This window comes from Gigantopelta aegis, chromosome 11 (genome assembly GCF_016097555.1).
Source record: "Gigantopelta aegis isolate Gae_Host chromosome 11, Gae_host_genome, whole genome shotgun sequence".
NCBI lineage: Eukaryota > Metazoa > Mollusca > Gastropoda > Neomphalida > Peltospiridae > Gigantopelta > Gigantopelta aegis.
The window spans coordinates 24,402,807-24,430,306 of NC_054709.1; the positions used below are offsets into that span (position 1 = coordinate 24,402,807).

The 27,500-nt window shown below is 37.6% G+C and overlaps 2 protein-coding genes across 2 annotated transcripts in view; one reads left to right on the forward strand and one right to left on the reverse strand.

The window, feature by feature from the left end:
- The first annotated feature begins 751 nt into the window (after positions 1 to 751).
- Positions 752 to 2,891, forward strand: LOC121384980. Its single transcript, XM_041515488.1, has 2 exons — positions 752 to 882; positions 1,802 to 2,891. The coding sequence occupies exon 2, from the start codon at positions 1,899 to 1,901 to the stop codon at positions 2,319 to 2,321; it is 423 nt and encodes a 140-aa protein (XP_041371422.1). The 5' UTR covers positions 752 to 882; positions 1,802 to 1,898; the 3' UTR covers positions 2,322 to 2,891.
- Positions 2,892 to 14,763: 11,872 nt separating this feature from the next.
- The window catches only part of LOC121385356 (A disintegrin and metalloproteinase with thrombospondin motifs adt-1-like), a 17,260-nt gene continuing 4,523 nt past the window's right edge, over positions 14,764 to 27,500 (reverse strand). The window contains exons 4-9 of the mRNA XM_041516001.1: positions 24,459 to 24,599; positions 22,943 to 23,113; positions 22,368 to 22,479; positions 19,716 to 19,856; positions 16,947 to 16,998; positions 14,764 to 16,098 (exon numbers count right to left, since the gene is read on the reverse strand). Coding sequence (XP_041371935.1) covers positions 15,608 to 16,098; positions 16,947 to 16,998; positions 19,716 to 19,856; positions 22,368 to 22,479; positions 22,943 to 23,113; positions 24,459 to 24,599 — 1,108 coding nt within the window. The 3' untranslated portion in view covers positions 14,764 to 15,607. The remainder of the gene's footprint in view (positions 16,099 to 16,946; positions 16,999 to 19,715; positions 19,857 to 22,367; positions 22,480 to 22,942; positions 23,114 to 24,458; positions 24,600 to 27,500) is intronic.

Here is a 27,500-nt window from a genome sequence, read left to right on the forward strand (position 1 = left end):
ATAATGAGAATGGGAACTGTTTTTACGTGCCTTTATCGCAAACTAGGGGTCGATCCCCGTCGGTGAACCCATTGGGTTATTTCTCTCTCCAGCCAATGAACCACGACTGGTATATCAAAGGCCGTGGTATGTGCTGTCCTGTCTGTGAGAAAGTGCATATAAAAGATCCCTTGCTACATTAGGACAACTGTAGCGGGTTTCCTCTGATACTTAAGGTAGTGCTAAACGTACTAAACCAAATAACTTCCGGCTGGGTCAAAGTTCGAGGTGCACTAACCACGACACCACCGAGGCCGGTAGGTTAAAGTTCGAGGTGCACCCAACTTTTGATAGAGAAGTGAACACCACAAGTTCTGTGATTGGTGATGAATGTTAGTTTCATCTGGGCAAAAAAATGTATGCAATTTTATTTCATCTGTGTCAAGTAGCCATGTGTTTGAAACATGTATGGGGTACCTGTAAAATAAAGTACTGTAAAATAAAGAATTTTGTGCGGGACTAGGGTAGTCATAGACGCTTCCCGTTATCTCAGAATTGAGCAGATTGATCCTCATTTTTTCTGATTCACTTTAAGAGTGAGGGGTGGCAGTATTTATATCCGTGGCGTGTATATCGATTGATACGCTACAGGTAGGAGTTTTAGCCACATATGTTACAGTTGTCGTCTATGGGATTCAGGTACATAATATGATGTCAGAGAATCGACAAGCCTCGTCACTGACAACAACTTATGTACCCTCGGGTGGAATAGCTCTGTCCCACATGGACACATTTGAAGGATTCTTTTAGTATATATAATTGAACGAGATGTTATTCTTCTATCTTTACAGTGGTGTATCAAAGGGCTGTGTGTTCATAGTCCGGATGCCCCGGCTGCTTACGGTAAGGGTATTACTTGGTTTAGGTATCACACCACTATTGTACACACACATAAAATGTCATAATAAAATGTAGAAACAGGATTCGTTCCTTAATCCTGAAAGAAAGACAGTGTGTTGCATGTAATATGATATATGCTACAGAGGTTTAGTGAGACTTGTCTTCCTTGTCGGACCCGTTGACATGTCATAATTGAGTGAAGAATGAATGAAAAAAGAGGTGAGAGGCAAGCGGCCCGTCGTCCACACAATATAACAACCCAAAACAGGGCGAGCACACAACAACAGTCACTATTACTCTACATTAATTTATTTCAATAATTAATTCTCTCTCCATTATTATTATTTATTAAATATTAATTATAAATTTATTTCTGTATATTTGCTTTAAATTTATGTTTTAAATTTTTATTTTTTAAATAAACGAGCCCAAATTAAAAAAATAAATAAAAAACCCCACAACAACAACAAACTTTATAGTTACACGATAGCTACCTACAGGTTGTCTATATCAATTTATTCTTTTTCCTTGATTTTTATTATTTTTATTTTTATTATTATTTATTATTTTTAGATTTTGTGTGAGAGTTTTATGGGTAGGGAGAGTGTTTTTGTATTTGTTTTATTTGGGGTGGGGGGTAGTTGGTTGTTTTGGTGGGAGGCTCCTGCCGATAGAGTTAGGAACCTAATAATAATAATAATAATAATAAATAATAATAATAATTTAATAATAATAATAATAATAATAATATAATAATAATAATAATAATAATAATTTAATAATAATAATAATAATAATAATCCTAGCAAAAACAATAGGTTCCCCGCCGATAGGCTTGGGAAGCTAATAATAATAAGAAAATAAGAAAGAAAAAAAGAAAGAAGGAAGGAAGGAATGAAAGAAAAAGTGTTCTTTATTTCAGACGACTGTGCTCAAGGTGACGAGGCAGGTTATGGGTGTACTCAGGCGATGTGCCAATCTATGACCGAACGTGATCGGATCGACCATTGCTGCGCTACATGTCACCGAAACCCTACACCTGCAACGCCTCCTACAACGTCACCTACAACATCGCCTACAACGTCACCTACAACGTCGCCTACTACGTCACCTACAACATCGGCTACAACGTCGCCTACAACGTCACCTACAACATCGCCTACTACGTCACCTACAACGTCGCCTACTACATCGCCTACCACAACTACGACGACAACAACTACTGCTCCATACTGTGGGAGGTGGTGCCAATGCCGAATATACAAACGTTACGGACTGTGTTCGCTATGCAGATACAGCAGGTGGTTACGACGTCTATGTCGATATTGCCGATGTTGGAGGAGGCACTACTGGTGGCGCGGTTGAGTTTGGGGGCGGGAACGCCTTGTGAAGAGTACCAGTCCCACAACACGCTGATGCCATCTTCTACTGGTGTCCAGTGAATTATGACCCATGGACTATCGTCCGCAAATCTATTATTCTTAACTGCTACTGGATCTCTTGATGTTTTTGTTTGTTTATTTTTTGTGGGTTTTTTTTGGGTTTTTTTTGGTGGGGGGGGGTTGTCAGTTTGTTTTCATGTTGTTTTGTTTTGGATTTGTTCTCCTTTTTTCTTGGTTTTTTATGTGGATTTGCTGTTGGTGGCTTTCTTCTTATCCTTCGTGCGGTTATTTCAAAGTTCGTGGGGGGGGGGGGGGGGGGGGTTTATTGCCTAGAGGGTTGTAATATAACAGGGCGCCATGTTCTATTTCATTTCCCGATAACATTTTGTTTTTATTATTGTTTTGTTTTTTGTTTGTTGTTTTCCGGGTGTGTTTTTTTTTTTTTGATGTCTTTATTTCAGACGTCGTGGGTTTTTTATATTTCCTAGGTGATCGTAAAATACTAAATAATTTATTTATAATTATAATATATCATGCGGGCGTCTTTCATACATTTATATGCAGTACCAACACACACACACACACACACACACACACACACACACAAATACACACACACACATACACACACACACACACACACACACACACAAATACACACACACACAAAGACTCGCACACACAAACACACACATGCATACACACACACACACACACCACATACACATAAACATAACACGCATACATACACACACAAAGAAACAAACACAAACACACGCACACGCACACACGCACTTCTTTTTTCTAGTCTAATGTAGTGAAAAGTGCTTATTTCTTGCTACCTATCAATAAACAAAAATCGAAAATAATAGTGTTCTTGTTTCTGTTGATTTCAGTTATCTTTTCCGAGTCTTCTTCGTTTCTTTCACCAAAGACGTGCATTACCCCACCACCATTACTGAAGCGTCCCCCTCCCCCTCCACCTAACTTCGCATGGTAGTAGTGATGATGTTAGTTATGCCATGGCTACGTTATCAATCTGATTAAAATTAGTTCTACTGGTTTACCAGTAGATCTAACAGCATTACGTGGACTCCTATGTCCAGGTGACATTTCATCTATAAATAACAATTTAAATATCGACCAATTATATTCTAGAGCATACAAATTCCAAAAATATCGGGCGAGACTATTTATGCAATAGGCGAACTTGTTGGTCCATTTCAGCGGGAAAATTGCAGTAATAAACTCTGGATTGTATACTAGTATAAACAGATTTTATGGCTATATCATAACGGGGTTGTTTTGTTGTTGTTTTTCGTCTTGAAACGAAATTAATATAAAATTGTATATTGAAATTAGTTTCTGGCATATTTCGTAATTCACCCGAATCATTTCGTATACCCTCGACATAATCCCGAATGTTTTCAAATTCTTTTCAAATCACTGGCATGATTTTGCAAGCAAGGTTTCGATTGGTCGAATGAAAGGTCAACTGGACATGAGCTCCAACGGGCTGCTATTAGATCCACATGTAATAGTGGAGCTAATTTTAATTAGATTGCTACGTTATGTCATGACTTAGTTATGTCATGACTTAGTTATGTCAGTTTTGACATTAATGATGATTGATATTCAGTTGTTTATTTAAAATATTAGTGGCTGTATATTAAAGGTGTTTCTGGTCGTTCTAATATTTGTATTAGGTTAAATTTCATTTTATTTCCTAGAAATAATTTTTTCGTACGTACGAATTTATTTGAAGACAAAATCCAGAATATCAGTGTCTGTATATTCAATGTGTTTCTGGTCAGCTTAATATTTGTAAGAAGCCCAAACTGGATTTTGTCTTCAAATAATTACGTATGTACGAAAAAAACAATATTTTAGGAAATAAGATGAAATTTAACCTAGTACAAATACTGGAACGATCAGAAACACGTTTAATATTCAGCCACTAATATTTTATGCAGAATAATATATTTGATATGTAATTACGATCGTTAAAAAGTCTCTGTTAGTCGATAACATCTTAAAAATTGCAGCAAACTCAGGAATGTCCCTTTAAACAAAGCCGGTTCTCATATCACAGAGACCGTGATATTAAACGACATAATATTTCCTTACGTATTCTATGTGGTTTTGCAACCAGTTTGTCCCACAGATGCCATGTCACCTGTGTTTGTAGCCATTTTAAAAGTTTTTAGGGGAATACAATATTTGTTTACATTATTTCTTCCAACGGTCAAATTAAATAAGAATAATAATTCGGCCAAGGCACGATAGTGTTTAAAAAAAAGAAAGAAAAAAAAGAAGATAAAAGCAGGATGTGTGTTTATTTTGTTAAGGTAACGAACAGAAGTCTTTTATTAATAGGGCGAAAAACTCGGGATACTCCCTCTAACGACACCTCAGCACATTTTAAACTACGACTGTTTTGGTGTTAACGTTATTTTGACACTTGGTTTAGATAGTGAGAGAAAAGAAATGAAAGGAATGTTTGTTTAACGACACCTCAGCACATTTTAAACTCCGACTGTTTGGGTGTAACGTCTGGTTATTTCGAAACTTGGTTTAGACAGGAAGAGAAAAAAGAAAGGAAAGGAATGTTTGTTTAACGACACCTCAGCACATTTTAAACTACGACTGTTTTGGTAGGTAGGTAACTAGTTTAACGTGCTCATATACCACTAGGGTTTCAAACACCGACTGTTTTGGTGTTAACGTCTGGTTATTTCGACACTTGGTTTAGATAGTGAGAGGAAAAAGAAATGAAAGGAATGTGTGCTTAACGACAACTCAGCACATTTTAAACTGACTGTTTTGGTAGGTAGGTAACTAGTTTAACGTGCTCTTATACTACTAGGGTTTCGAACACCGACTGTTTTGGTCTTAACGTCTGGTTATTTCGACACTTGGTTTAGATAGCGAGAGAAAAGAAAGGAAAGGAATGTTTGTTTAACGACACCTCAGCACATTTTAAACTATGACTGTTTTGGTGTTTAAAGGCGCTCAATCACGGATTTAGTGGGCCTTATTTCTCTAAATATGGATTATAAATGGAAATTACATTCATTTGGAATACCAAACCTAGTTGGTGTATGATCCAAAACATTTTAGTTAAACTACGATCGAGGGAATTCCATGACACGCTTCATTTTTAAAATTTGGAACTCTTGTGAAAAGTCATAAAATATAGCCTACGGCAAAACAGACTCGTAGTGATGAAGCTGTATATACAAGACAAGACAAGACAAGACTTTATTTACTCTCTGGCCGTTGCAAAACGGCGTAGGAGGAATATATACATAATATTTCTGTAAGCACGTGACAAGATGAAAGAGAAATACAAAAGTTAAATTACAATGATTGTGAATTAATTCCTATGAACATTTGCATACAACATAAAGCTGTGAATATTCATAAAAATACAAATATATAAACTGTTTAGCCGGTAGAAATAGTTAAAATTGTTATTGGTAAATTAATGTTCAATATATATATATAAATGTGCTTCTGGGGGTTGGGGATGTGAAATATCAATGATGTTTAAATGCATTCATAATTACTTTTAAAAACTTTGCTAAATTCTTTAGTGTACTGATTCGTTTGTTTTGCATTAGTTCTTTGAATTTATAAGTACTTGGTCGAGTATAGTAATAGGGATGTAAAAATTGAGTCCTAGAATTACTAAAAAAGTGGCAAATGAAAAGATAGTGAAACTCATCACCAATTTCACTTTCATAGCACAGGGTACAAATTCTATCTTCGAATGAAATATTATTCCAGCGTCCTGTTTCTACCGGTAAATAATGGTTTGATGTTCTGAATTTTAAGAGTGGTTTCCACAGTTTTTCTGGAAGTATATTAATGTATTTTTCTAAAATTAGTTGTTCCTTATATAATTGGTAGGTTTTGCCTCTCGAAGATAATGATATGTTACTTCTCCATGTGTCTGAATTTTGATCAGTTTGTCTTTGTTTAATTTGTTGCGAGAGACAAGTAACTGATCTGAAAGTATGAGCTACCCAGACATTACCCATTCCCAAGTTTTCCTAAATGTTTTTAATAGTAATGGCCCATTTATATTCTGTTCCGTCAACAATATAGTCATTTAGCATTACTTTAGACAATAACGTCGAACATTTTGACTGCTTTTCTGATAAAAGCCTTGCCCAGTAACATACCATTCTTCTATAAATTATTAATTCAAAAGGAAGTCTCCCTAGCTCTCCAAAGAGCATACAAAATGGTGTTGCTTTCTTAATAGGTAAAATATGTCTTGCAAAATATATTTGTACGGAATTAAATATATAAATTTTCTCATGTTCCCAGACTTCACATCCGTATAACAAGATTGGAAGGACTATTGAATCAAACATTTTTAATTTACATTCGGTTGATAAATGATTATCTTTGGCTTTTGATAATACCAAATACATGGCCTTAGTAGCCTGTTGGCTGAGCTTAGTTTTAGTAATACGGAAGTTGTTTAATTTAGTAAAGATAATTCCAAGATATTTATATTCTTTTACATTCTCTAGAACAGTGTTTCCGATCTTGAAAGTATGTATATAATCTCTAGTGGTTCCATTAAAAATTAATATTTTCGTTTTGCTACAGTTTATTTTAAATTTTCATTTTAAAGAATATTGATAAAATATATTTAAGGTGTGTTGTAAGTCGTTTGCGGAGGGTGATAAAAGTGCGGTATCGTCTGCATATAACAAACAAAACATATGTAGTACAATATCTAATGGTGAATTTTGATTATCGGACATAGGGGCAACTCCTAGACATCCATGGTTAGTTGAGTAATCTTCTATATCGTTTAAATACAGGGAAAATAAAATTGGGGATAAATTTTCACCTTGACGGGTGCCGATATTGCATGGGAATAAAGCCAATTGTTTATTATTTATAAGAATAAGTGATTTTAGGCCTTGGTACATTTCGTAGATAATTCGAAAGAATTTACCGTTGATATTATTTTGCAGAAGTTTATGCCAAAGTAGCGTTCTGGGTACCATATCAAATGCCTTCTCAAAATCAACAAAAGCGCAATATAGCTTTTTCTTTCGTTTTTTTTTAAGGATATCTATTAAGTGATGTAATGTAAAAAATATGATCCGTAGTTGAATAGCCTTTCCGAAATGCGGCTTGGGCCTCACTAATTATATTGTTTTCTTCGATAAGTTTATTTAAACGGTTATTTAGTAATGTTGTGAATAGTTTAGAGCAGCAGCAAAGTAATGTAATTGGTCGGTAATTTTCGGGATGTAGTCGACTTCCTTTATTTTTGAATATTGGTATAATAATACTAGTGTGCCATTCTTCAGGTAAAACTCCATTATCAAAGATTGTATTAATAAGCTTAACGTAAACTGGCAGGGGCAAGGAGGCTGTTGATTTGATGTATTCATTCATTATTTTGTCTACACCTGCCGCCTTGTTTAATTTTAATTGTGATCTAGCTTGCATTATTTCATTTTCAGTAATTTTTTCGTTTATAATATCATTGTTGGTTACTACGTTTAGTACCTCGTCCATATTAAAATCAAATACATCATAGTTATTGGGCTCTCCTTTATTTAAATGGCTGAAATAATTTAAAAATTCATCCGTCGAAGGAATGTTAGAATTAGGCAGTTCCTTATTCTTAAGTATTTTGTAAAAATCTTTAGGATTGTCTGATCTTAGCTGTCGCATTTCATTTTCTTTTTTAAATGTGTACTGAGAAAAGGCTTTAAAAATCCATTTCTTGTAAGACTTACTGGCATTAATTAATTGCATTTTATTATCTATACTTTAATTTTTTGCATATAATGTTTTAGCTTCATGATACTTACGTCGTAATTTTTTACACGATGTCCCAAACCAAGGTTGCCTGTTGCGCGCTGACCTTTTATTTCTGTTATTGTGTGCACGCACGTGACCGAATGTCGAGCCCGCAGTGTCTAAAAATAGATTTTTTAACATGTCGACTGCGTTAGTATATTAACTAAATCATTTTTTACACTAATAACAATACCACCAGAGGGTCTAAAAGCTTTTCTATTATTAAAATAACTGGTATATCCTGGTATAAGATCAGGCTTGTTGTCAGTTTCATCAGTTTTGCTTTCCACAAAACACAGAATGTCATATTTTGATATAAATAATGAGAAATCAGGTACAATTAGTGCACTGCTCAAACCACAGACATTCAAACTAAGTATGTTCAGCTTGGTATGGTCACTGTTTATATCGCTGTATACTATTTCATCTTTAGTTAATGTGTTAACTTCCATCATGGTATTATGATTGTTAATTGTAGCATAGGCCTGGGGATGTAGTGATCTCATTTGGATTTCAGGGGATGGGTTTGTTAAATTATTGTCCGAAAAGGTAATATTAATATTATTTATTAGGGGCTGTTCAATTAAGTTGTTTTCAAATATATACACATCATTATTGTAGATTTGAGGTGGCTTGTGATCCAGATGTTTAGATTTTTTTTGCGTACGACTAACGATAAATTTACCTATACTAAAGTTTGTTTTATTTAACGACGCCACTGGAGCACATTGATTTTTTATCTTATCATCGGCTATTGGACGTCAAACATATGGTCATTCTGATACTGTTTTTTAGAGGAAACCCACTGTCGCCACATAGGCTGCTCTTTTACGACAGACAGCAAGGGATCTTTTATTTGCACTTCCCACAGGCAGGATAGCACAAACCATGGCCTTGTTGAATCAGTTATGGATCACTGGTCGGTGCAAGTGGTTTACACCTACCCATTGAGCCTTGCGGAGCACTCACTCAGGGTTTGGAGTCGGTATCTGGATTAAAAATCCCATGCCTCGACTGGGATCCGAACCCAGTACCTACCAGCCTGTAGACCGATGGCCTAACCACGACGCCACCGAGGCTGGTAATTTACCTATAGATGCAAAGGCCTAACTAGTTGAGATTGTCGACGTTTAACATGCTTCTGTTTCTAAAATAAATTAATGTATAAGCTTATTATCATTCAGTACATGTTTTTATTAATTTTTAATAACTTATTTTCATTGTTTTGTTTTTTTCTATTTACCCTACGTCGCAGAGGACGGTCAAGCGTTCTCGTTATACGAGCTTGGTAAATCGTTTTGAGACTGCGGTTATTCGGGGGATGCCCGTCACGTGACTCAAAATAATACGTCACACCTCTGCTCTCCAAACAGCTGTTATTTTTCTCTGAATTATGGACCCTGGACATAATTCAATTATTTTTATAAAATATCAATATGTGGAATATGCTGGTTATGTAGATGGTTCAATAAAGTACTTTTAGGTACAAATCAAATTTATATACTGTCATATAATACTTTGTTGGGTCAATAATTAGGTCAACCATCCGAGATTGAGCGCCTTTAACGTCTAGTTATTTCCAAACTTGGTTTAGATAGTGAGAGAAAAAAAGAAAAAAAATGTTTTATTTAACGACGCACTCAACACATTTTACTTACGGTTATATGGCGTCAGACATATGGTTAAGGACCACACAGATATTGAGAGAGGAAACCCGCTGTCGCCACTTCATGGGCTACTCTTTCCGATTAGCAGCAAGGGATCTTTTATATGCACCATCATACAGACATGGTAGTACATACCACAGCCTTTGATATACCAGTCGTGGTGCACTGGCTGGAACGAGCAATAGCCCAATGGGCCCACCGACGGGGATCGATCCCACACCGACCGCGCATCGAACGAGCGCTGTACCACTGGGCTACATCCCGCCCCATTGATACAGTGAGAGAAAAGAATAAATAATAAAAAATAGACCGAACCCGGAAATAGTACATAGCCGATTGTTTTCACGATAGTTGCTAAACGTCATTAGGATCAACATATTAAGAGATCCCCGAGTTCCCTGGTGTGCTTTTCTCACAACAGAGGTAAATGAATAACAACTGTTTGGCATTTTCTAATGAATGTTTTTTTTAAAAGAGAACATTTCCCTTAAAGGGACATACCCTAGTGTTTAAACACTAAAGCATATTTCTGACTATTATAACCGTTTTTGATAACTTAAATCATACTTTACTTAGATTTTATTGTTTAGATTATCAATTTCCGTACTTTCGAAGTGTTTTTGGTCATCCTGGTGTTTTTAATATAAAAAAAGCATTTCTCATAGTTTTAAAAACGCACGTGCGTCTGAGAAGTAACAGTTATGGAGTCGAGTTTTAGTCTATTTTTAGAGGGTATTTCGCCATTTCAAAATCACAGACTCATGTTGCACTCAGTTGTAACTTTATCCAAATGTGTTACAGGTTCGTAGATTAAATAAACTTAGTGTTAATTTTCACGGGTTGAAACTAGGGTATGTCCCTTTAAAATAAAAACTATTGCCTCTATTAACTTAAAACCTCACAAAGCCTAGCTATTTATTATCAATATGTTTTCTCCAAATCGTAGACAATCTGACTTTTTAGAAAATATTTTTGTTATTATAAAAGGAAGAGAACAACATTCATGCATTGGCATAATTAAAACATAATTACATCAAATTCTGTCAACAGGGTTATATGAAAATATCGAAAAGGTATATTTTTAATGACAACATACAACATAATTAGAATCACCTTTGAGGTAGGTTTTAAATATGTTTAAATAAATAAACTCTGGTCTCTATTCACAGAATAAATTTGCATACATTGTCATAATTTACAATGAGCTGAGGTGTTCAGCTCATTCCTTTCGGTTTTTTTCTCTCACTATCTAAACCAAGTTTGGAAATAACCAGACGTTAACACCAAAACGGTCGTAGTTTAAAATGTGCTGAGGTGTCGTTAATGGGAGTGTCCGGAGTTTTTCGCCCTATTAATAATAGACTTCCGTTTGTTACCGTAACAAAATAAACACACATCCTGCTATTACCTTTTTTTTTTTCTTTTTTTTTTAAACACTATCGTACCTTGGCCGAATTATTATTCTTATTTAATTTGGCCGTTGGAAGAAATAATGTAAAAAAATATTGTATTCCCCAAACAACTTTTAAAATGGCTACAAACACAGGCGACAGGACGTAGCCCAGTTGTAAAGCGCTCGCTTGGTGCGCGGTCAGTCTGAGATCGATCCCCGTCGGTGGGCCCATTGGGCCATTTCTCGTTCCAGCCAGTGCACCACGACTGGTATATCAAAGACTAGTCTATGTGCTATCCTGTCTGTGGGGTGGTACTTGTAAAATATCCCTTGCTACTAATGGAGAATGTAGCGGGTTTCCTCTCTAAGACTGTAAGTCTATATTACCAAATGTTTGACATCCAATAGCCGATGATTAATAAATCAATGTGCTCTAGTGGTGTCGTTAAACAAAACAAACTTTAAGTTACCAACGGCGTCCTCCTGAGAACATTTGTGGGACAAACTGGTTGAAAACCACATGGAATACGTAAGGAAATATTATGTCGTTTAATGTGACGGTCTCTGTGATATGAGAACCAGCTTTGTTTAAATGAACAATTGCATGTTAATCATCATTGACATCAGTCATTAATCTCAAACCTGGCCAATCTGATTAAAATTAGCTCTACTGGTAGATCTAACAGCATTGCATGGACTCCCATGTCCAGGTCACATTTCATCTATAAATAACAGTTTAAATATCGACCAATTACACTTCGCCTTTTATAACATTATTCGGGAGTATACAAATTCTAAAACTATCGGTCGAGATTATTTATGCAATAGGCGAACTTGTTGGTCTAATTCAACATTGAAAAAACATGGGGGGAAATGCAGTAATAAACTCTGGATTGTATACTAGTATAAACTGATTTTATGGCTATACCATCACGGGTTTTTTGTTTTGTCTTGAAACGAATTTTATATAAAAATTTATATTGAAATTAGTTTCCGGCATACTTCGTAATTCACAAATATTCCTTTCCTTTCGTTTCTCTCTCTATCTAAACCAAAGAAAGAAAGAAATGCTTTATTTAACGACGCACTCAACACATTTTATTTACGATTATATGGCGTCAGACATATGGTTAAGGACCACACGGACTTTGAGAGGAAACCCGCTGTCGCCACTTTATGGGCTACTCTTTACGATTAACAACAAGGGATCTTTTATTTGCGCTTCCCACAGGCAGGATAGCACAAACCATGACCTTTGTTGAACCAGTTATGGATCACTGGTCGGTGTAAGTGGTTTACACCTACCCATTGAGCCTTGCGGAGCACTCACTCAGGGTTTGGAGTCGGTGTCTGAATTAAAAATCCCATGCCTCGACTGGGATCCGAACCCAGTACCTACCAGCCTGTAGACCGATGGCCTAACCACGACGCCACCGAGGCCGGTCTATCTAAACCAAGTGTCGAAATAACCAGACGTTAAAGATTAAAACAGTCATAGTTCAAAATGTGCTGAGGTGTCGTTAAACAAGCATTCCTTTCCTTTCTTTTCAGGTGTCGTTAGAGGGAGTATCCTAAGTTTTTCTCCCTATTAATAAAAGACTTCCGTTCGTTACCGTAACAAAATAAACACACATCCTGTTTTTACCTTCTTTTTTTTCTTCTTTTTTTAAACACTATCGTACCTTAGGGTGTTTTAAATATAACGTATTATGCGGATAAATACATTTAGATTGAACACTGGCCGAATTATTATTCTTATTTAATTTGGCCGTTGGAAGAAATAATGTAAATTTTTTTTACTGTATTCTCCCCCCCCCCCCCCCCTCCCAAAACAAAAAACACAACAAAAACAAAAACACTATCGTACCTTGGCCGAATTATTATTTTTATTTAAGTTGACCGTTGGAAGAAATAATGTAAAAAAAATATTGTATTTCCCAAAAAACGTTTTAAAATGGCTACAAACACAGGTGACAGGACGTAGTCCAGTTGTAAAGCGCTCGCTTGATGCGCGGTCAGTCTGAGATCGATCCCCGTCGGTGGGCCCATTGGGCTATTTCTAATTCCAGCCAGTGCACCACGACTGGTATATCAAAGGTTGTTGTATGTGCTGTCCTGTCTTTTGGGTGGTGCATGTAAAAGATCCCTTGCTACTAATGGAAAATGTAGCGGGTTTCCTCTCTAAGACTATATGTCTAAATTACCAAATGTTCGACATTCTGTAGCCGATTATTAATAAATCAATGTGCTCTATTGGTGTTGTTAAACAAAACAAACTTTAACTAAGTCATTAATGTCAAACCTGGCATAATTAAGTCATGACATAACTAAGACCTGGCATAACTAAGTCATGACATAACTAATTCATGACATAACTAAGTCAGGAATGTCACAGAACAGAACAGAACAGAACTTTATTACACCCAGGAGGTAAGGCAACGGCATATGGGGAAACATGAATAATTACATAATATAATATGTGACAAGACAGGACAGGGTTTACAGGAGAACATTAAATAGTAAATAATATAGTATATGAATAGTTAAATTATATAAATACATGTATACAGAAATACGAGTGGACATAACAAAAATACATATAGGGCAACGGCCCCAGTATTCGACCACTTAAGAAAGAAAGGATTATAACATGTTCGTTTTATTGCCATTTGCTAATATTTGTTTTTCTCCTATATACTTATTGACAATGCTATTCATGAAATAGACCCAAGTTTTGTTCATGCAGTATACACCGACTAGAGTAGGTTTGAGTGCCGCAATGAACAGTATGCAGTATTCGACCAGATGACCCAGTATTCGACCAAATTGGGTACAATGCCTGGCCTAAGTCGGACATTGTGTCCACAACAAGCGTGCTTGAACATTCATTTGATATAAGCACGTTAATTTCCGACATTTGACTTGACAGTTCTTTGTGGGCATACATACATACACACAATGTACAGTATGCAGTATTCGACCAGATGACCCAGTATTCGACCACTTTCTATTTAACTAATAAAACTAAACTTTGAAGTTTATTTTATAGTAAATGCAACATATATCAAACAACTAAATCCCAAAACGGTTGATTTTAACAACTGTAACACATATTCATGCATTGCGCACGCACGCACATGCTTGTATACACACATTCAAACACGCACACATACTTTCTGATAAACAGTCTCTTTGGTCCTATCACAATTTACAAATAATGATATTAGACTGAAATTAAAAGAAAATATAATTGTGCGAGTCCTGACAGACAGCACCAACATACATAAAAGTAGTACATGTGTGGTTCTTGGGAGTTTATTTTGGGAATGTATCCTCAAGTTTTTTATTGGTCGAATACTGGGCGACCCTCTCTATCATATGTCCTGATTTGATCAAACCTGAACCATGCATCTTCATCATCATCATCATCATTAACATCGTAGTCGTCGTTACCAACATCATCACTACTACCATGCGAAGTTAGGGGAGGGGAGGGGAGGGGGATGGGGAGGCTTCAGTAATGGTGGTGGGGTAATGCACGTCTTTGGTGAAAGAAATAAAGAAGACTCGGAAAAGATAAAAGAAAACAACAGAAACAACACTATTATTTTCAATCTTTGTTTATTGACAGGCAGCGAGGAATAAGCACTTTTCACTACATTAGACTAGAAAAAAGAAGTGTGTGTGTGTGTGTGTGTTTGTGTTCGTTTTGTGTGTCTTTGTTTTTTCGTGTGTGCATGTATGTTGTGTTTGTGTGTGTTGTGTGTGCGCGCGCGTTTGTGTGTGTGTGTGTGTGTGTGTGTGTGTGTTTGTATGTAAGTGTGGGTGTGTGTTTGTGTCTACGTGTATCTGTGTGTTTTGTGTGTGTCTTTGTGTGTGTGTGTGTGTGTGTGTGTGTGTGTGTGTGTTGGTATCGAATATAAATGTATGAAAGACGCCCGCATGATATATTATAATTATCAATAAATTATTTAGTATTTTACGATCACCTAGGAAACATCAAAAACCCACGACGTCTGAAACAGACATGGAAAAAAAAACACACCTAAAAACCCCGAAAAACAACAAACAAAAACAAAAACAAAAAGCGAAACAATAATAAAAACAATATATTATATTACAACCGTCTAGGCAATAAAAACCCCCACAAACTCTGAAATAACCGCACGAAGGATAAGAAGAAGAAGAAAAGTCAAAAACAGCAAATCCACATAAAAAGCCAAGAAAAAAGGAGAACAAATCCAAAACAAAACAACAACATGAAAACAAACTGACAAAAAAACCCTCACAAAAACAAACAAACAAACAAACAAACACACGTCGAGAGACCCAGTAGCAGTTAAGAATAATAGATAGTCCATGGATTATAATTAACTGGAAACCAATAGAAGATGGCACCAGCGTGTTGTTGGACTGGGACTCTTCACAAGGCGTTCGTGACCCCAAACTCAACGGCGCCCCCAGTAACGTCTCCCCCAGTAACGTCTCCCCCAGTAGTGCCTCCTCCAACATCGGCAATATCGGCACAGACGTCGTAACCACCTGCTGTATCTGCATAGCGAACACAGTCCGTAACGTTTGTATTTTCGGCATTGGCACCACCTCCCACAGTATGGAGCAGTAGTTGTTGTCGTCGTTGTTGTCGTCGTAGTTGTGGTAGGCGATGTAGTAGGCGACGTGGTAGGCGATGTTGTAGGCGATGTGGTAGGCGATGTGGTAGGCGATGTTGTAGGTGACGTTGTGGGCGACGTTGTAGGTGACGTTGTAGGCGACGTAGTAGGCGACGTTGTAGGTGACGTGGTAGGTGACGTTGTAGGCGATGTTGTAGAGTTTTGGTGACATGTAGCGCAGCAATGGGCGATCTGATTAATTTCGTCCATCCATCGGCACCTATCCAGAGTACACCCATAACCTGTCTCGTCACCTTGTGCACAGTCGTCTGAAATAAAAAAACACTTTTTCTTTCCTTTCTTTCTTTCTTTCTTTCTTTCTTATTATTATTAGCTTCCCAAGCCTATCGGCGGGGAACCCATTGTTTTTCCTAGGATTATTATTATCATTATTATTAAATTATTATTATTATTATTATTATTATTATTATTATTATTAGGTTCCTAACTCTATCGGCAGGAGCCTCCCACCAAAACAACCAACTACCCCCCCCCCCCCCCACCACAAATAAAACAAATACAAAAACACTCTCCCCACCCATAAAAACCCCACACAAAACTAAAAACAATAAATAATAATTAAAATAAAAATAATAATTTAATCAAGGGAAAAAAATACATTGATATAGACAACCTGTAGGTAGCTGTCGTGTAACTATAAATTATTATTTTTTTAATTTGGGCTCGTTTATTTAAAAAAACATACAGGGAAAATAAAAATGTAAAACATAAATTTAAAGCAAATATATAGAAATAAATTTATAATTAATATTTAATAAATAATAATAGTGGAGAGGGAATTAATTATTTAAATAAATTAATAGTAATAGTGACTGTTGTTGTGTGCTCGCCCTGTTCTGGGTTGGTATATTATGTGGACGACGGGCCGCTTGCCTCTCACCTCTTTTTTCATTCATTCTTCACTCAATTATGACATGTCAACGGGTCCGACAAGGGAGACAAGTCTCACTAAACCTCTGAAGCATATACCATATTGCATGCAACACATTGTCTTTCTTTCAGGATTAAGGAATGAATCCTGTTTCTACATTTTATTATGACATTTTATGTGTGTGTGCAATAGTGGTGTGATACCTAAACCAAGTAATACCCTTACCGTAAGCAGCCGGGGCATCCGGACTATGAACACACAGCCCTTTGATACACCACTGTAACGATAGAAGAATAACATCTCGTTCAATTTTATATACAAACATATATAGAGTAAAACCCCTCTAAACCATAGGATCGGACATTTTGCCCGGTATTTGAGGTGTCCAGTTTTCAGGGTTTGCATTAATAAGAAGCTGTTGTTGTACTCTGCCGTTTGTTTCCGCTGGTGTCCTATTCATATTCAGTCTTATACATGCATTGGAGATGTATCCAACATATAATGTTCCAGTAAAGAAAGCTTGACATCTTTTCTACACTGCAAACCCAACATTACTTTAGCCCACTCTTTACTTTGATAAATAGACGGTTTTAAAACAAATTCATTTCAAATAATAGGAAGGCAGTAGGTTGGTTTGTCGATCCTTGAATGAATATATATAAATGTGTGTGTGTGTGTGTGTGTGTGTGTGTGTGTGTGTGTGTATGTATGTATGTATATATATATATATGTGTGTGTGTGTGTGTGTGTGTATATATGTGTGTGTGTGTGTTTGTATATATATATATATATATATATATATAGAGAGAGAGAGAGAGAGAGAGAGAGAGAGAGAGAGAGAGAGAGAGAGAGAGAGAGAGAGAGGCTATTTCATGGGTTTTTTCGAATACGACTTTTATGTCAACGAGTGATGTGTGAAAACCAGATTTTTATATATGGTTTTCACACATAAAAATCGTATTCGGAAAAACACCATGAAATGGTCTATTTATTATACACATATTTCCTAATTTTTGACAATATCTTTCGCTCTTTGGTTATATCTTTCACTTATCCTATCGAAAACACGTAACGTCATGATATATTTCTTCCTATGGAACTTTGCCAGAAAATTTACTTTACCATAGACTTTTAAAAAGAAATTTGATTAAAATTTATCTTTATTAACATTTATTTAACAATACTGCGGAGTCGAACGCCGTTAAATTCTTACACTTAAACTCGATGACACTACATTGTGTCATCATTATTTAGCTTCGTATTCAATTTGTTTTATATATATTATCGTAATTGCACTTCGTATCCCGTTTTTATAGGTACAGATGTTTATATTACATAATAAATAATAATAGTGTATGTCAAGGTCACAATGACACGAGAAAATAAACCTTTTATGGTAGTGTCTTAAAAAATGTTTATTAGTCCAGGCTTTTGGAATGGTATGCATATTCAACGATGTATAAGGCAATATTAACAAGTATATTTGGATATTTAAGTAACAAAAACGATACAAATGTGACGGTTACTATATACAACGGGCGCAACCATTTTGCTCCATCCCAGTGAATTCTCCCTTCTGGGCCAGCGGGTACGTTGCATCACATTAGGTCTTAGTAAAGCTATATCCTAACCGGCCGCGAGCGACGCGTGCGATGCGAGCGATTATTTTAGAAATCATTGACTTCAATTGCCGCATCCTAACCGCACACGTGCGACGGGACAGATTTATATGTCGCGCTGTATGCGTGCGGTTAGGATACGCTGACTGAAACCAATGATTCCTAAAATAATCGCTCGCATCGCTCGCATCGCTCATGTCGCACGCATCGCTCGCATCGCTCGTGTCGGGTTAGGATACAGCTTTAGGCTTACAATTGCGGAGGGGCGGGACGTAGCCTAGTGGTAAAGCGCTCGCTTGATGCGCGGTCAGTGGTCTATTTCTCGCTCCAGCCAGTGCACCACGACTGATACATCAAAGGCCGTAGTATGTGCTATTCTGTCTATGGGATGATGCATATAAAAGATCCCTTGCTGCCAATCGAAAAGAGTAGCCCATGAAGTGGCGACAGCGGGTTTCCTCCCTCAATATCTGTGTGGTCCTTAACCATATGTCCGACGCCATATAACCGTAAATAAAATGTGTTGAGTGCGTCGTTAAATAAACCATTTCTTTCTTTCTTTTACAACTGAGGAAACAAACCTGCCGATGTTTGTGGAATGGTGAAACAGGCATGTGCCAGTCAATCTGATGCGTCATGACATGTCCTAATGTTAGTCTGTATTATATGGTATGGAGAAAACGTAAGCACTTATATTATTACATTGATTAAATTAATCATCGGCTATTGGTAATTCTGACACGTAGTCATCAGAGGAAACCCGCTACATTTTTCCTAATGTAGCAAGGGATATTTTATATGCACTTTCCCACAAAGAGGACAGCACATACCACGGCCTTTAATGAAGCAGTCGTGGTTCATTGGCTGGAAAGAGAAATAACCCAATGGGTCCACCGACGGGGATCGATCCCTATTTTTGGATAAAGGTACGTAAAAATAGTTCCCATTCTCATTATGTTATTAGCTAGTTGTAGATCAGGACCCATGTCACCATACTGCTGCAGAAAATTAAAACGTTCTCTAACCTGTCACCCCTAAAATGGTAAATATAGAATACCAGGTTACTGCGTGGCTATATGGCGAGGTTCAGATAACGGTGTAAGAAGAAGAAGCACGTGCGTTCTTAGAATTATGATCCCCTGAAATAACAAACACTAGAATAACCATGAACACTTCGGATATACGGATATGGAAATTCTAAATAATAACATATAAGCAATGCCTGTTTCAATTATTAGACAACACCGGCTTTAATACTGACAAATACAGCATAATTTTTAAAAATTAGGATTAATCACATTAAAACTCGCGAAACCCGATACCTACCAGCATTAACTCCGAATGGTTAACCACAAAATGGCACAAGTAAACCTACCTTTTGGTTTCCACACGTCGTATATTCATGGGCTATTATTTTGGCACCACAGCTGCCTTTTACATTGGGATGGTAGCACCTCGTGTAGTAACATAGTTTGTCGTAACCTGGCGTATCAGATTGAGGATCCCCGTACACCCACTGCAGCCAGCCATCACGAACATTGGCAGAGATAAAGAAATAAAAAATAAAAGATAAAATTAACAAGCATTCTGAGAGTATAGCTAAAACAATACATGTCTACTACCGAGCTCCATATATGTATAATACACACACACGCACACACACACACGCACACACACACACATACACACACGCGAACACGCATATACACACACATATATATACACACACACACACATACACACAATATATATGAGCCAGTGTTTTTCGGTATCGTCAATATCATATATTAGGAATAAAAATTGTCTTATGCTAAACACATGAGGGTAATAATCTCTTTATCATATAATCTCAAGCTTAATACAACGTGTTTTTGTAAACTGCACACACAAGTTTAATTCCAGTCAGCTATTAACAGATATTCAAATGGCGTAAGAATATATAACACGGTGTCTTTTTGAATGGAAATGATGTCATTCGAATGACGTCATTTTGGATATCCTTACATAAAAATAAATGTAATGGGTTTTTTTGTTTTCTGAACGCTGGACAGCTTTAATGTAAAGTTACTATTGAAATGCTTTTGTTTGATGACTATCAATGCATACGTCAATTATGGAGTGTCACCCTAGTACGTTTGCTTAAATGTCAATAAACCTAGTGCCGTGACCTCGATTAATTATGTCTAATTTGCAAAGTTACCAAATATCTTAAAGTATGTGATATGAAAAATATCACATACTTTGATTCCACTGAAACTGTTTGACTGAAGTTGACATGGGAGAGCATGTAGTTTGTAAACATGTGTAACTTGTTGACATTGAAGACCTGTTTGTGGTAATTCCGGCCCATGCACAAGTAGTGCTTTTTGTGCAAAATGGGTATACTCTGGCCAGGTTTAGAGGGTGTGTTTGTTTAAACCAATTTCGTGGGAGAAAGAGCTGGACAACAGGGGTTGTCCTTTTCAGGGTATGTGTCCCCCAGGCAGGCAAAGGTACATACAAAAATCCACGGGCCTGCTGATATTAATAAAAATGTTATAGCCACTAAGGCTATATAGAAACATATAGCGAAATTTATTGTGGTCTGTGACCATGTGAATACCACCCACGTTACAGCGTAGTTCGCACGACTTGTCCAGTGGTTCTGACTAAAGACAGAACCAAATTGTTAACAACTACGATAAATTACTCTCCTACCTTTAATTACCGATACATTTCCCCCAAATTTTGTCCAGACACAAGTTGTGAAAAACCATTACAGTGACACCGATTCCACATATGATACTGTAACAATGTGACAAATATCGACTTCGCTGATATTGCACTGGGCAAAATACATGAGGTGTTCTGCTGTCTGCCATTTTACTTTTTTATGGAATACTCTTCAAGAGGGGTGAAAACCTCCGAAGTCTGTGATGTAATTAATATGAAATCAATGTGCTCTAGTGGCGTCTTAAAAAAAAAAAAAATCTAAAATAAATCAATAAGATGTCATCACGTTTGCTTTTATATCATAACACGTTATGACATTGCTAGATTAAGTCATATCCTATCAACCCTCTTAGAGGGTATTCCATAAAAAGGCAAAATGGCAGCTGGCACAAAATTACATGCTTTTTGCCCTATGCGATCTCAGTGAAGTCGATATAGGTGACATAGTTATCATATAGTATGTGGAATCTGTGTCATTGTAATGGTTGTTCTTAGATTTCTGTCTGGACAAAACGTGGGTAAAATGTGACGAAAACTAAAGGTAGAAGAGCAATTTATAGTAGTTGTTAACAATTTGGTTCGGACTTTAAACCACGAGAAACTCCAACCAGGAACCGAACGTGCGTGCTTTAGAATATAGGCGTACGGCCTTCCAGTTTCGTCGGGAAGCAGGCTGCTTTTTGCCCGAATTAAATGAAATTACCCGAATCTGGATACCAACACGTTTTTTTAAATATTAGCATTACTGCCAAATATCTATGTTGTGTTGCAAACGAATCACTAAGCATTTTTAAACGTATTACAACTAATTTTGCAGGTAGAATGACAGAAATGCACGATAAAAACGCCTCAAGTTTGCACACTTTGCCCGAAAATCTCCATCGACTTGCTCCCCCATTACCCACACAAAAACAGAGAGAGAGAGAGAGAGAGAGAGAGAGAGAGAGAGAGAGAGAGAGAGAGAGAGAGAGAGAGAGAGAGAGAGAGAGACGCACAGACACACGCGCCTGCGCATAGACACACATATAGGCAGACAGACAGACACGGACACAGACGCGCACGCACGCACACACACACAAACACACACACCTCTGCTATCTGGTATGTCTGTCCAGGACAGTGCATCAATGATTTCTTGTTAGTGGTTACGGAAAGACAACTCCGTGTGTCTGTTTCCGAGTTACACCTCCACGGTAAGCCGATAAAGCTATAATTGTTTGGAAGACTGTACCGGGATGCGAACCCACTACCTACCAGCCTTAAGTCATATGGCTTCACTACTACACCGTATCGAGGGATGGAAGAAAGTACTCACTCTACAGAGGTTGGTTCCAAAGGCAAGCTGACACTGTTGATCTGCGTTGTACACCTGACCAAGTCGGGCTGAGGCTGGAGGAGAGGGGTGGTGATTGTGTGTGCAGCTCACCCTGTCCAAGATAACCTGATTTTGTAACTTAGAAATGGTCAAGAGTGAGAGAGAGAGAGAGAGAGAGAGAGAGAGAGAGAGAGAGAGGGGGGGGGGGAAGAAGCATACAGGTGATGAGAGTCTTTTACATGATTTAGATTTGGTATAGATACGGTTTTTCTAATTTTAGAAAGACAGCTGGGTATTGTAAGGTCAAGCAGTATGCACTCCACGAGACGTGGGGGGACGAGGGGGGGGGGGCAATTCAGTGAGGGTCAACCCCAGACTGCTAGAGCATTTTATTGTTACCGAATTCTTCTTACAGTCTTATGTTGAGCTGAAATGCTTACTGTCTTAACTTGAGTAAAAACGCTTACTGTCATACATTTGTCTGAAATGCTTACTGTCTTAACTTGAGCTGAAATGCTTGCTGTCCTAACTTGAGCTGAAACGCTTACTGTCATACATTGGTCTGAAACGCTTACTGTCTTAACTTGAGCTGAAAGGCTCTGGCTGAACAGATGGAGAAAGTCCATGGGTTCTGTCTTGTGCTCTCAGACAAAGGGAACATTGAATACCTCGACATCACTTTAGCATAATTCAGTTTAGGCGTACAGGACGATGATGACCCATAACCATCGTGTGAGCTGCCTAAGCTGCAAAAGATGTTTTGTTTTGTTTAACGATATGACTAGAGTACATTGATTTATTAATCATCAGTTATTAGGTTTCAAACATTTGGTAATTTTGACATAGTCTTAGAGACATGACAGACTTCCACTCGTTTTAACATGTTTCCATTAGCAGCCAAAATTATTTTATAGGAACTTTTCCACAGACAGAACCCCCCCCCCCCCACACACACACACACACACACATACATATCATGGTCTTTGATACACCAATTGTGGGCGACTTGGCTTGGACGATCCAAGCACCTCGGATCACAACCACCAACACCACTATCATCATCACCACCACCATAATCATCATCATCATCACCACCACCAACACCACCATCACCAACACTACCATCATCATCATCACCACCACCATAATCATCATCATCATCACCACCACCATCACCATCACCACCACCAACACCACCATCATCATCACCACCACCATAATCATCATCACCACCACCATCATAATCATCATCACCACCACCATAATCATCATCACCACCACCATCACCATCATCACCACCACCATAATCATCATCACCACCACCACCATCATAATCATCATCACCACCACCACCATCATAATCATCATCACCACCACCATAATCATCATCACCATCACCACCACCATAATCATCATCACCACCACCACCATCATAATCATCATCACCACCACCATAATCATCATCACCACCACCATCACCATCATCACCACCACCATAATCATCATCACCACCACCATCACCATCACCACCACCAACACCACCATCATCATCACCACCACCATAATCATCATCATCATCACCACCACCATAATCATCATCACCACCACCATAATCATCATCACCACCACCATCATCATCATCACCACCACCATCACCATCACCACCACCAACACCACCATCATCATCACCACCACCATAATCATCATCATCATCACCACCACCATAATCATCATCACCACCACCATAATCATCATCACCACCACCATCATCATCATCACCACCACCATAATCATCATCACCACCACCATCATCATCATCACCACCACCATAATCATCATCATCATCACCACCACCATCACCATCACCACCACCAACACCACCATCATCATCACCACCACTATAATCATCATCATCATCATCACCACCACCATAATCAACATCATCATCATCATCATCATCACGAACATAATCACCATGAACAGGATCATCAACTTCATCATGATTATCATCAAAACCAGCGGCAGTATTAGCATCACCATACCTATCATCATCATCATCATCATCATCATCATCCATTGTTATTGACTTACCTATGCCCCAGTTCATGAGCTGCTACCGTGGCGACCACGGAATTACGACTATCTTCCACAACGGACACGGTGATCGAACCACAGATAGAACCGGTGGCGGCGATACCAATCACTGATGGGGTAGTCGACTCAAGATTCTTTCTGTAAAACAATTAGTAACAATAAACAGAGGATAATAAACGAGTTACCAGTTACTATCCCATTTATGTCCAGAATGAAATCATTTTCACTTGTGACGAGCTTTAGCTAGTGAAAAATTATAATTATTTCACAAGGGACATTAATTTGACAATGACTGGTACCGAATTTGTTATTCTATTTATTACCCAGCTTTTTTCCCCTCTAAAAACCTTCTCTTGTTTTTGCTATATACGTAAATGTACATGCAGTCTATATAGAAACACTGTTCTGAGTGTTGCTTTAACTTTGTATTGTAATCACGTTTTTAAATAATTGTGAAAAACTAATAATTAAATTGTCTTTGAGTCTATACACTTTACGGCAATCTGATTGGTCCAGAGGTACTTACATTTTTGCGTTGCATATATGGATGAACCGAAAACATTAATGTCACGCCTTTAATATAAGCTAAACACAAATTGGACCATTGCTTCCAATATAAAAATGGGGGGGGGGGGGGTCATTCAGATATTACGTAACGCTCGAGGGGGTGGGCGGGTGTAGCTCTAAACGTTGGGTGGCGTTACAGGGGGTGAGTGGGTGTATTTAACAGCATTATGTAACGCACATTAAAAAAAAAAACGTTTATTACAAAATTAAAAAAACAGGTTTCATAAACGCAGGGTTCGAACTTAACGGTCGCCCGATCGCCCCTGGCGACTGAAAACGACGACGGGCGACTGAAAACCGATAGTAAGGTTGCCCGCCTGGCGACCGATTTAAAAAAAAAAAAAATTAAATCGTGTTTTCTCTTATAATCTGTTACAATGTTGTTGGGTTTTTTTAGAAAATATTATTCGGGCAAGTGAAAATAGACACGAATGTATTATTCTATTTCTTACATATCCTGAAAAAACCCAGGTTTTAAGCAAATTTTAACATCTTTTTCGACTAAAAGTTATTTACATCCGTTGCGCTTGCAGCTAACTTACGCGTCACAAACGCATGATTGTCAGGTTAACTATACGTCACAGTGTAATATATTTCCACCGTGTTGTTTTTCATTGGATGCTTGGCACTGGTGACCTGGTCATCACCAACGGATGTGTAAGAAAAGATAATATATGGAATAGCTTAGAAATAAAGCAAAACACTATCATAGTATTGGAAACTAAACATAGAATGTTTATCATTTGATAAACAAGTGCTCAACAGTGCACGTTCGACCCATATATAACAAACAGGATGGCTCAGGGACAACTTCACACGTAACACCCCATCCATATAATATTATATATATAGTGCACAGTGTAAAATCAAGCTACCCACATTTTTAAAACTAAAAATAGAATGTTTATCATATGATAAACAAGTGTTCGGTAGTGCACACCCAACCCATAAATAGCAAACACATAACATATGGTACACAGTATAACTGCACCACACTCGTTTACAGCCAAACAATTTTGGAGATAAAAATAGAAAGTTTATGAATTCTACAGATCTAGTGCATGTCCTATGAAAATGTGAAAAACCTAGGGTGGCTAAAGACTGCTAACGTGACGCCCTGTTAAAGGTTGAAATTCTGAGTTCAGCTCGATATTCAGAATGGACCCACAAAACAGAATGTCTATCATATGTTAGTGATGTATTCAACAGTGTACATTCAAACACGGGGTGGCTCAGGGGCACCTTCCCACGCCTCATCCATATACGTGTATAAGATACACAGTGTAAAATCAATATACCCACAATTCTCAAACTAAACTCAACTACATTCTATTTTTAGAAGCCCTAATATGTCTTCAACTTGAACTAACTAGTCACAGAGAAAAAATTAGGATCCACTAGTCATTTGAGGGACACTATCCTAAAACTACAATTTATTTCGTTGACGTTAGGCCACAATCGACATGTCATGTCATGTCATAGGGTTTTACGTGCACATTCAGAACAAGCTGTTGTAGCGCACGCCTGTCGTGGGCACAAGACGGCTCCTCCGTCCATGACAGGAAAGGTGGGGGGAGGGGAGAGGAGGGATCGCCTGCACTGGCAGGTGCAAGGGAGCACCAGCAGCCTGATCAAATCGGTAGCAGGCGGGTGCCACAATCGACACCCTCTCAACATTTTTATAGTCCATCCCACAGGGAACGCCGTTTTTATAACATGGAATTTACTACAAGTTATTTATGGCTGAGGCGATTGATTTGTGCATTGCACACAAACATAGTATATATTTGTTATTTTCAAAACCCTATTGCTTTTTTTATTTTGTCAAATCAAACTGAAATGATTTACAAAAAACATGTTTATAGAACGTTGGGACGGACTATAAACACATCTAGGACGAGTTGGGTGCTCAATCACAGATTTAGCGGGCCTTATTTCTCTAAATATGGATTATAAATGACAATTACATTAATTTGGAATACCGCACCTTGCTATTGTATCACCCAAAACATTTTAATTGAACCATGATTGAGGGAATCCCATGACAACGTGTGAGCGGCTTCATTTTTAAAAATTGGAACTCTTTTATTAGGAGTGAAACGTATGACAAAACCGAGTATTGATGAGGCTATATATATACGACAGCCGTGTAAAGTATATACAGAATTGTATATACAGTGCACGGCCGCAGTAGACTCTTCAAAATAATTTAAAATATATTATTTCTTGACACCTCCCCCCCCCCCCCCACACACACACACACATCAAAAAAAAAAAAAAAAAAAACCCACCCAGAAAACCCCCACAAAACCCCCCACAAAACCCCAACAACAACAACAAAAACCCAACAAAAACGGCGAATACGCTGAAATAAAATAATAAATAGTTGGAACATAAACTCATGATTTTTGTTTATTATTATTATTTGTTTTATTTATTTGGTTTAACTAGCCTCGGTGGCGTCTTGGTTAG